The sequence below is a fragment of the Mastomys coucha genome, unplaced genomic scaffold, assembly GCF_008632895.1.
Source record: "Mastomys coucha isolate ucsf_1 unplaced genomic scaffold, UCSF_Mcou_1 pScaffold21, whole genome shotgun sequence".
NCBI lineage: Eukaryota > Metazoa > Chordata > Mammalia > Rodentia > Muridae > Mastomys > Mastomys coucha.
Window position 1 is genome coordinate 3,771,643 of NW_022196904.1, and position 11,281 is coordinate 3,782,923.

General features: G+C 45.3%; 1 protein-coding gene and 1 pseudogene across 1 annotated transcript in view; both read right to left on the reverse strand.

Annotated features, from left to right (window-relative positions):
- LOC116104132 overlaps positions 1-4,488 on the reverse strand; it is a 13,049-nt pseudogene extending 8,561 nt beyond the window's left edge.
- Positions 4,489-6,796: 2,308 nt separating this feature from the next.
- The window catches only part of Aurkc (aurora kinase C), an 8,161-nt gene continuing 3,676 nt past the window's right edge, over positions 6,797-11,281 (reverse strand). The window contains exons 4-6 of the mRNA XM_031384166.1: positions 9,259-9,407; positions 7,297-7,471; positions 6,797-7,094 (exon numbers count right to left, since the gene is read on the reverse strand). Of these exons, the coding sequence (XP_031240026.1) occupies positions 6,924-7,094; positions 7,297-7,471; positions 9,259-9,407 (495 nt within the window). The 3' untranslated portion in view covers positions 6,797-6,923. The remainder of the gene's footprint in view (positions 7,095-7,296; positions 7,472-9,258; positions 9,408-11,281) is intronic.

Consider the following 11,281-nt stretch of genomic DNA (forward strand, 5'->3'; position numbering starts at 1 on the left):
AAAAAAAAAATACTACCTGCTGAGGAATGAGTTTCCAACACACAACTACTATCCAAACCAGAGCACCATGCATTTTCATTGGCCCATGTGTTGGTTTAGATCCTAAGCAAAGTTTAACAGTGTATTTGCAAGTCACAGTCTAAATGTGGAATCTATTCAGAATGTTCTCACAGCATCCCAGGGCCACCTCCCCACAATCATGGGTCATGCAAGCATAGATAGAGTGCGAAAGAAGAAGGCCTTAGCACATAGACTCAAGCTACCTAACCCTGACCATGGACTTCTCAGCATCTAGACCGGAGAGAATTAACTACCTGCTAAAAGAACTAGTAAAACAAGAAAACAAACTTCAGAGCCGGGCAGTGGTGGTGCAGGCCTTTAATCCCAGCACTTGGGAGGCAGAGGCAGGCAGATTTCTGAGTTCGAGGCCAGCCTGGTCTACAGAGTGAGTTCCAGGACAGCCAGGGCTATACAGAGAAACCTTGTCTTGAAAAACCCCAAAACAAAACAAACAAACAAGAAAACAAACTTCAGAGACGACTGGTTCATTGATGGCATTTGTTGCTCAAAAGTTCCCCAGAGGGCCAGCAAGATGACTCAGCAAGTAAATAGACTGGCTCCACATCGCAGACAGAGAGAACAGACCCACATACAGATGCCAAAGCACAAATGCCACCCTCCTTGGCACAAAAAAATAAATGTAATCATTTTATTCCAGAAAATAAAAATAAAAAAAAAGAGAGAGAGAAGCCCAACATAAGCCTCTTCTGAAAAACAAAATGTTGTAAAAAAGCAGAGAACACTGACAGGAAGGACTAAACACATTTTTACTACTACAAATTTGATAAAACAGAAAACAAACAAAATAAGATTTCTCTTAACTGAAACTGGCCTTCCACTCACTATCCTCCTCCCTCAAGTCTCTCAAGGACTAGCACAAAAGCATCACTACATGTGGTAAAAAAATAAATATAGGGGAGGGAGAAGAGTGAGGGCTTAGTTGGTAAAAGCACTACTAGCTACAGGGGAGATGGCTCTGTGGTTAACAGTATGGACTGTTCTTCCAAAGGTCCTGAGTTTGATCCCTAGCACCATGTCAGGAGGCTTACAACTTCCAGTATTTACAACTGCAGGGGATGCAACACATCTGGCCTTCTCCATCACCTGTACTCACATTCATACTGATGCACAGACACACTCACAGATGTGGGAGATGTGAGAACCTCATAATCACAGGTAAGCCCTAGGGAAACAAGGAATGTTAAACATGCAGGGTTAACTCTTCAGAGGAAGAAGTCCAGAACCTATTTTCTACCCAGAAGGTTGGGAGTGCAGCTGGTTAACAGCCGGGTGCCATCTGTGTGGTCACACCTGACTCCCCAGGCTCTGAGCACTTATCTCCATCTATAGTGCCACCCTTGCCCAGACCCTTATGGTTAGCTGTTTGTTCCGAGCCTGCTTTCCCAATTAATCTATAGAATTTATCTTTATGGAAGAGGTCACATGTACTTTACAAAGAGTTTCAATGAAGTCATGCCTTAAGCTTTATAGGGCATACAGAATTAAGAACCACCAAGAAACTCTTTCTAAACTCTGCTAGCCATGGAGTTTGCACACATAGGCATGACGAAAATAATAAAAAATATATTGGAGGATGAGCAGAGGGGAACACTAGCTAAAGAATCTGGAATCTTACCTCTGGGTTCTACAAAACACCCCTCTTCTTCCATGATCATCTTCTCCTACATTATCTTATGAGCCTAAAGATAAACAACACAGGAAGAGATGAGTCTACAAAGTGCTTGAAGCAGTGGGGAGAAAAGATGATAAGCTCAGAGGACCTCTTAAGCACCAAGGTCTGGAGCCATAAAGTGGAATGAAAGCAGCAGATGGCCCATTCTCTGAAACAGGGAGGTAGCAAGGCTTACCCAGAGAGACCAGAAGCCCAAGGGTTTGCAGCATTACCTCCCGGTACAGGGTACTCAGAGTTAGAGCCAATTGCCCCGACTTCTTGTGGGTAAAAATTACAGCCACATCCTCAAAGGTGAAAGCCACCTAAAAAGTCACTAAACATATTAGCACTGGCCTCAGTTTTTGCTCAAAATGTACAGAGATTAATGCCTGAATGACACAGCGCATCCTGAAGGCTATGCTGTTTCCTGGACCGCAAGGGAAGAGATAGGCTGTTTGAGACATGTAATGGCTAGCTTTAATTGACAAACTGACACAATCTAGAATCACCTAGGAAGATTGTCCTTTCGAGGGACCACCTAGAATAGGTTGGCCTGTGGGCATGTCAGTGAGAGACTATCTTGATTATGTTAAGGCAGAAGACCCAACCTAAAAGTAGTTGACACCATTCCCTGGGGTTGAGTACCAGACTGTATAAAAAGGAAAGAGTGGAGTCACTGATTTGGCTCAGAGGGCAAAGGCATTTGGGACCAAGCTTTATAACTTGACCTCTACCCAGGGACCTTACAGAGCAAAAGGCAAGAACTCAAACTCCTTAAAGTTGTTTTCGGATCTCCATATGCAAACCCATACATATACTCATTAATTAGATATATACATGTAACCTTAGAATGAATAGAATACTGGGTGTGGCGGCTTACACTTTTAACCCCAACACTTCAAGAAGCAGAGCTAGATGGGTCTCTCTGAGTTCCAGGTCTGAGAAGGGCTACTTGGTGAGACCCTGCCTCACACCAATCAAGCAAATAGAAAACAAGAGGAGCACAAGCATGCATGCATGCAACTATTGCTCTCTGTTTTTCTGACACCAAACTTGCTGTAACCAGCTCTCTCGGGTTCCTGCCACAATGACTCCCCTGCTGTGATGGATCTGGATTTGTGAGCCAAGCAAACCCTTTCTTCCCTTGAAACTGGAGTTCCAATTGTCAGCTGCCCTACTGGTGTTGGGAATTGAAATTTGGGTCCTCTGAAAGAGCATCCAGTGCTCCTGACCACTGAGCCATCTCTCCAGCCCCAAACTTAAAAAAAATTTTTTAAGTGGCCTCTGAGCAGAAATGTGACAGAGAATGGTCTTGCAGATATGAGGACTCTTTGAGGCAGAGTAAACCTCGAAGATAAAACCTGGAGAAGCCAAGGAAATGCTGGATCAGATTGGTACACCTGAGTGTACCAGGGAGTACCTGTAGTGAGCCAGACAGGGAAAGAAGATCCTAAGAAGTAAGCCAAGAAGAACATGATACTTAACAGATCGTGTCTGATATGAACTGATGAAAGTCCTTAGCCTGGAACTTCATTTCAGTCTTCAGTCTCTTACACACCTACAAGAGGCCTGACTTCCTGGCCTGAGGAAGCTGTAGGAGGGTAACTAACAGAGCGGCAGTGCCGGAAAGTAAGTGCTATGTGTGTCCTTTATTAGAAGCAGAAATGGCAACAGACAGGAACCAGTCATTAAACCAAATCCCAGACGATTGTTGCCCTTTGTCACAGGAGGCTTCTAGCTTGTTATTAGAAAAGAGTCATCTGGGTTCCTGAAGATCGTCTTAGAGCAGACACAATTCCAAAGCGTTTGTTATAGAAATGGAGGCAGGTACATATTAGGGTGTAAGCTCCTATTTTCTTAGGTATGGCCTCCAGTGTTCATGTGCATAAACGACCCTCTCAGGTACTAAGTGAAGGAAAAAAGAAAGAAAGAAAGGGAAAGGACTGCTAGTAGGTATGGTGGAACAGAGAGTTTACCATAGATACGTGGGAGAGCACAGCTAGAGACAGAAACACCTGGGAGAGTCCAGAGTGGACGTGACCCTGAGCCATGAGCCATGTGAGGAGTAGAGGAAGAGAGAGGAGGGAGTTGGAGGGGAAAGGTACAACAGCCAAGAGGCCCCAAAGAGCAAGGATAACCAAACTGGTTAGATTGTAAAGGGAAGGGCAGCTGGAGGAAGAGCAACCCAGCTCCAGGGCTGGGGGAGTTTAAGCTGGGGAGCTTGGGGTGGGGAGGGGGGAGAGGCGGGGGCAAGGTATGCCAGCCAAGATCTCTTGGTGACCCTTAAGGGTATGGGTTTCTTTGACACCCTAGCGGCCAGGTCTGCTTTGTTATGCTTAGTAGGCACTTCAGCTTTTTGTCTTGGTTTTGAAACCTAACCTTATGACTGGAGATAAAACTGGGTGGCCATGTGGATCCACTTTTCCTAACAAACACAACTAGAAAGACCAACCTAGAGGCTCTCTTGATTGACAGGCTCTCCAAAACGTAAGGAAGCATCAAAAATCTCCAAAAACCCACAAGCCCGGTGCTCACTAGCGCTGACACCATCTTGTGACAGTGCAGGCAGAGGAGCCAGGATAACGTGAGCTCCGTAGTCGCCAGCATCTCCTTGCCCCGGGCAGGCGACTTTGGCTGCTGATGCCCATGTCACGGAGCCCAGCTCGGTTCACTGCAGTGTGTAGGTTTTGCTTGTACACCCTTCCTCCTTTCCCCAGGCCAAACTGGAATGCAGCTAAGATTCCCACGGTGGGCATGGACCGAACAGGATGACTTCATGGGGAGGAGAGAGTAGAGATGCAAGCACCAGCATTTCATTTGCGGAGCAAGCCACAAGACTCTCGTGCTATGCCTTCTGGGTAATGTAGTTCTTTCCCTAATTACAAATGGATAACTCCCTCCCCAAGGAGAAGAGGTTTTCTTACACTTTGTCCTAAGTAAAGTCCCAGATTTAGCGTTATGGCTTAGATATACCTATTGTTTTTCTTCTTCTTTTTTTATTAGATATTTTCATTATTGACATTTCAAATGTATCTCCTTTCCTAATTTCTCCCCTGAAAACTCCCATCCCCTCCCCCTGCTCACCAGCTCACCAACTCCCACTTCCTGACCCTAGCATTCCCCTACACTGGGGCATAGAGCCTTCACAGGACCAAGAACCTCTCCTCCCATTGATGACCCACAAGGCCATCCTTTGCTACTTATGCAGCTGAAGCCATGAGTCCCACCATGTGTACGCTTTGGTTGGTGGTTTAGTCCCTGGGAGCTCTGGGGGTACTGGTTAGTTTATATTATTGTTCCTCATATGGGGCTGCAGACCCCTTGAGATCCTTGGGTCTTTTCTCTAGCTCTTCCATTGGGGACCCTGTGCTCCATACGATGGTTGGCATGAGCCTCCACCTCTGTATTTGTCAGGCACTGGTACAGCCTCTCAAGAAACAGCTATAACAGGCTTCTGTCAGCAAACACTTGTTGACATCCACAATAATGTCTGGGTTTGGTGACTGTATAGAGGATGGATTCCCAGGCAGGGAAGTCTCTGAGTGGTCATTCCTGCTCCACACTTTGTCTCTAACTCCTTCCATGGGTATTTTGTTCTCCCTTTTAAGAAAGACCAAAGTACCCACACTTTTCTCTTCCTTCTTCTTGAGTTTCATGTGGTTTGTGAATTGTATCTTAGGTATTCTGAGCTTCTGGGCTCATGTCCACTTATCAGTGAGTGCATGCCATGTTTGTTCTTTTGCGATTGGGTAACCTCACTCAGGATGATACTTTCTATCTAGTTCTATCCAATTGCCTAAAAATTTCATGATTTCATCATTTTTAATAGCTGAGCAGTACTCCATTGTGTAAATTTTCTATATCCATTCCTCTATTGAGGGACATCTGGGTTCTTTCCAGTTCCTGGCTATTATAAATAAGGCTGCTATGAACATAGTGGAGCATCTTCTGGGTATATGCCCAGGAGTGGTGTTATTATTACTTGAAATTGTTTTAATTCGAGACAATCTCGATAAATTGCCTGGGTTGGCCTTGAACTAAACTTATCCCACCTGAGCCTCCCACCTGAGCCTCCTGAACACTTAAGATTGTAGGCATGGGTCACCAGGCCTGGCTTCAGACCCATCAAGTAACAATGCACACAGGAGGTTTTGGGGACTGGGTGAGACTGACATTCTTTTTATGTAGAATGTAGACTGGAGTGTTGTGTGTCTGGAACCTTTGCCAAAAATCAGGGCAAATGTAAAGGTGATAAACTGAATGCTCTGCACAGGACCCCTCAGTTCTACACATATATCATCTCTCCTTTCATACACCAACTTCCTTTCTTTTATGGGTTATTTTATGTGTGTGTGAGCATGGGTGTGCCTCAGTCTATGTGCAGAAGCATTGAAACTGGGTACACCCAGCACCCTGGTACAAGCAGGGCATACTTTAGTGTATTTGTGTCTTAGTCAGGGTTTCTATTCCTGCACAAACATCACGACCAAGAAGCAAGTTGGGGAGGAAAGGGTTTATTCGGCTTACTTCCACACTGCTGTTGATCACCAGAGGAAGTTAGGACTGGAACTCAAGCAGGTCAGGAAGCAGGAGCTGATGCAGAGGCCATGGAGAGATGTTCCTTCCTGGCTTGCTCAGCCTGTTCTCTTATAGAACCCAGGACTACCAGCCCAGGAATGGGACCACCCCCAAGGGGCCCTACCCCCTTGATCACTAATTGAGAAAATGTCCCACAGCTGGGTCTCATGGAGGCACTTCCCCAACTGAAGCTCCCTTCTCTGTGATAACTCCAGCCTGTGTCAAGTTGACATGCAAAACCAGCCACTACAATCTGTGATCTTAGCACTGGGGAGCTAGACATAGGAAGTTCCACTGTGTTTCATTTACCAGCCAGTCAAGCCAACTTGGTGAGTTTCATGTTCAGTTCAGAGACCTATCCTCTCAAAAAGAGATGGAGAGCAATAGAGGGACCCATCTGATGTGGACCCTCTGGCCTCCACCCCTATCACTCATGTAAGACAAAAGTTTCAATCCAATCCACACACTAACTCACTCAAGAAGATCGATGCAAAAATAATCAGTTTTATTTATTATCACTTCATAAAAGATAAAACAAGCAAACCACATGTAGTAACCAACAGAGCCTGGAGACCTCCCTGAAGAAATACATAGGAATAGAGACAGGCAGGGCTCAGGAAGCCATCTGAACACAGGGAGACAGCACCCTTCGAGAGTGTTCCCTGACCCAAGGGTGCTTCAGGACCTGGGCCAGGCTCAGCCGCTCCAAGGGATGGTACTTAAGAAGCTTGGAGATCAAGTCCTGGGCTCCTGCAGGCACTGATGAAGGAAACTTAAAATCCACCTAATGAGCCAGGGGAAGAAGAATAGAATCTAGTTATTCTCTCTGGGCAATCTTCTCCCTGATCTATAAGTCTCATCATGGCATGCTTTTGGCTATTAACAGATAATCTTTTGTACACACTGCAGTCCCCAAAAGCCCACCCAGGAGTCATCACTGCCTGGCTTCCTAGTCAATGTCCCTTGTGTGTGTGTGTTTGTCTCACCTGGAGGATGCGTCTGCATGTCTCATTGGAGGTGCTACTCTCAAAGGGTGGCTTTCCCACCAGCAGCTCATAGCAGAGCACACCAATGCACCACAGATCAACCGTCTCATTGTATATTTTCCCCTGTATCATTTCCGGTGGCAAGTAGTCCAGAGTCCCACACATCGTCTTTCTCCTAGAACAGGACACAGAAGGGAGCATAGTGCAAAGGCTCAGGAGGAGGGGAATCTTCCCTGTTCAACTTCCAAGGAAATGGGAGACGCAGGAACATCCTGTGCATGCCTGAGGCAGGGAGAACTGTTCACAAATACCAACTGTTAATATGGTTCAAGGTTCACAGGGGCTCTAGGTGAGTCAGGGGGTAAACCACTTGCAGGGAGAATCCCTGAGGACCTCCTTCTATCACCCAGAACCCACTTAAAGCTGGGTGCGTGGCTATAGTCCTAGAACTCCTAGAGTGAGGTGGGAGGCAGAGAAAAATCATAGAAAGCCTTTAGACCAGCTAGCCAACTATGAAACAGCAAACAAAAGACCCTGTGTCTCAAATAAGGTGGAGGGTGAGGGATTGTCTGGAAGGTGTCCTTTGCCAGACCCCACCCTCCCAGACACAACATGGCACATGTGTGCCTGCATTCACATATGAGAATAAACACAGATTTTTCTTTTTGTTTAACATTCAGGGAAAGCAGATGGTTATAGTAGTGGCTCATATCTCTTAATTCCAGCATTTGGAAAGGTTGGGACAGGAAGAGCATTGTGTGTTTGAGGCTAGAATGAACCCCCAGCCAGTCAGACAAGGCATGGCTGGAGAGATGACTCAGTGGTTAAGAGCACTGGCTGTTCTTCTAAGGGACCTTGAATGGATTTTGTAGCATCCATGTGGCTGTTTGCAACCAACTGGTGCCCTCTTCTGGCTCCCATAAGAACAAGGCATGAAAAATGGTGCACAAGTTCTACATGCAGGCAAAGCATCCATACATATAAGAAAAAATTAAAAAACTAAACTAACTCAGAAAAAAATACTGTAAGGGGGGCTGGAGAGATGGCTCAGCGGTTAAGAGCACTGACTGCTCTTCCAAAGGTCCCGAGTTCAAATCCCAGCAACCACATGGTGGCTCACAACCATCCTCTTCTGGTATCTGAAAGCAGCTACAGTGTAATTAGATATAATAAACAAATTAAAAAAATACTGTAATGGAAGCTACACTAACCCATGTTCTAAAGTTACTCAGCCAGGTGTAGCATATCGCCTGAAGCATACCATCACAGGATTGCTGTAAGTTTGAAGCCAGCTGGTGGTCTGCAGAGTCAATGAGTGAGGAAGACTTATTACATACATAAAGATGGTGTGTGTCTCAAGAGGAACCAAGGAAATGTAGCTCATCGATGTGGAGGAATTCCTTCCTGGGACGCTTGCTAATTTTACATGGAATCTTACTGGCAAAGGCAAACACTGATAAAGACTAGGAGTGAAAAGCAAAGCTCTATTTGTGTCCTGTGAGTATAGGTGTGCGCATATGCCTACAAACACACACTAACAGAGACAGAGGAGGACATTCGGTGTCTTTATTAAGCTCCCCACTGTATTCCTTTAAGGCAAGGTCTCTCATTGGGCCTAACCCAGTCATTTCTGCTGGTCTGGCTGACCAGCTTTGAGGATCTGCCTGTCTCCATCCCTCAAAGCAGGGGTTAAAGTAATCCATAGCCTTGGCCAGATTTTTACAGGTTCTTTCCATCTGAAGTCAGGTTTTCCTGCTCACAAAGGAACTGCTCTTATCTACTGAGTTCATCACCCCACCCACCCAATTCTATCAATTTGCAAGTGCGTTTTAAAAGTGTCTATCTGGAAAAGGTGCTTGTTAATCCCAAGGCCCAGTTTGTATCTGGGTCTTCCATGTGAGATAAATTCACTGGAAATGGCTCACTAGTGTGAGGGTCCCACCCCCATCCCATCCAACCTACCTGAGAGAGGGGGTATGCACAGACCACCCAAAGTCTGAGATCTTCACCTCACCCCTGAGGCCCAGCAGGAGATTCTCTGGCTTGATGTCCCTGTGAATCACCTTGTTCTCATGGCAGTAGGTCAGGGCATCTGACAACTCCTCTATTATCTGTGTGAACAAAAGCAATCTGGTAGGGGGAAGACTTTCACAGCTTCCCTGTGAGGTAGAACAGACATTATGGATTTCATCATTGCCATGGAATCTCATCTTTTGGACTATAATTCTATTATCTCTGCGTGTATACACACGCAAATGTGGAGCATAGAGGACAATCTTCCAGTGTGGTGCCTTATTTTCTATTCACCTTGTTTTTCTTGATTAGAGGCAGGGTTTCTCTGTGTAGCTCTAACTATCCTGGAACACTCTCTATAGTCCCATGAGTGATGGGAGTAAAGGCCTCAGTCACCATCATCTGCCTCTTTGTTCTTTTTAAGAGGGTCTTCACTGTCTAGCCCAGGTCAGCCTTAAACTCATAAGATCTGCCTGTCTTGAAATAGCACCATGGTTAGAACCTAGCCAGGTTCTCCCCATAAACTTAGCAAAACAAGGAGCCAGTCACAGAAGCTGTGCTGAGCCAATCACAACATTCCCCCAAAGGATCAGAGAGAAGGCTACAGAAGTCAGAGATTTTGATGTCCAGTGAAGCCAGCTGCTGCTGCTGGGATAATGACTGCTAGGGCTTTCCTTAAAGTGCCCTACAATTTCTAGGCACCTGTTTATTTGTTTGTTTGTTTTTTCCTTTTATGAGATAAGGTTTCATTCTGGAAACCCTATGGCTTAAAACTTGGTATGTAGACCAAGCTGACCTTGAACTCCTGAGCCTTCTGCCCCAGCCTTCAAAGTGCTGGAATTATAGGCCAACAACACTACAACCAGCTAGCTTTCCAATATATGTTTATGGTTTTGTTTTCTATCTAATAGAGTTGGACTTTTTATATACTATTTTCATTGCATTTATTTATTGTTTTTCTGTGCCTATATATGTGAGTAAGTGCATGCATAGGTCCAAGGACAACCTTCTGGATTTCTTCTCTCCTTCATCCATGTGGGTCCCAGGATGCCGGTGTTCAGCCTTGGCAGCAAGCATCCTTACCCAATGAGCTGTCTTTCCAGCCACAGTTAGAATCTGATGCTTGATATGAAAGACTCTAGGTGTGGTATGGTGTGTTACCCAGCATCCGGGAAGCAGAGGCAAGAGGATTACTGTGAATTTGAGGCCAACCTGTCTACATATATTGTTCCAGGTCAGGCAAGAAGTAAAAGACCTATCTCAAAAAATAAATCCTAATCTATCAATAATAATAATCTGTGACTACACTGGGGATCAACCCAAGGCCATAAACACACCAGGCATGAACTAGACCAACAAGTTACATCTAAGCACACCTAAAACAAAAACAAAAACACACAAACAAATAAAGAACCCTCATGGAAAAAAACAGTCCAAAGCTGGGTGGCCTGTCATCCTAGGAGATAAGAGGTTACAATTTCATGATTAACCTGGGCTACACATGAGTTCCGAGCAATTCTGAGCTATTTAGAAAGGACTCTGCTCCAGGAAGGGAAATACAGCACCCCGAGCTAGGCATCATCAAGGATTTCACACATTTCTGATCATCCTGGAGATTTCAGGTAAGTGTGGGTTAGCCTAGGCTATCTAACAATAGTTCCTCCAACTCAGAACAAAAAAGAGATGAAGGCTAGCAAGATGCCTCAGTGGGTAGGAGAGTTTGCTGTACAAGCCTGGTGATCTGAGTTTCATCCCTGTAAGCCACATAAAGGTGAAAGGAGAAAACAGACTCCTCTCCAAGTTGTTTCATGACTTCTATATATGCACATACAGCCTGCATTCTCCCCCATCCCACATCCCATCCGACTACACAAAAGAGTAAATTAAGAAGAGTTAAGAAAACCTGGAACCAAATTGAAGACCCAGAAATGAACCCACGCACCTATGGTCACTTAATCTTTGACAAAGGACC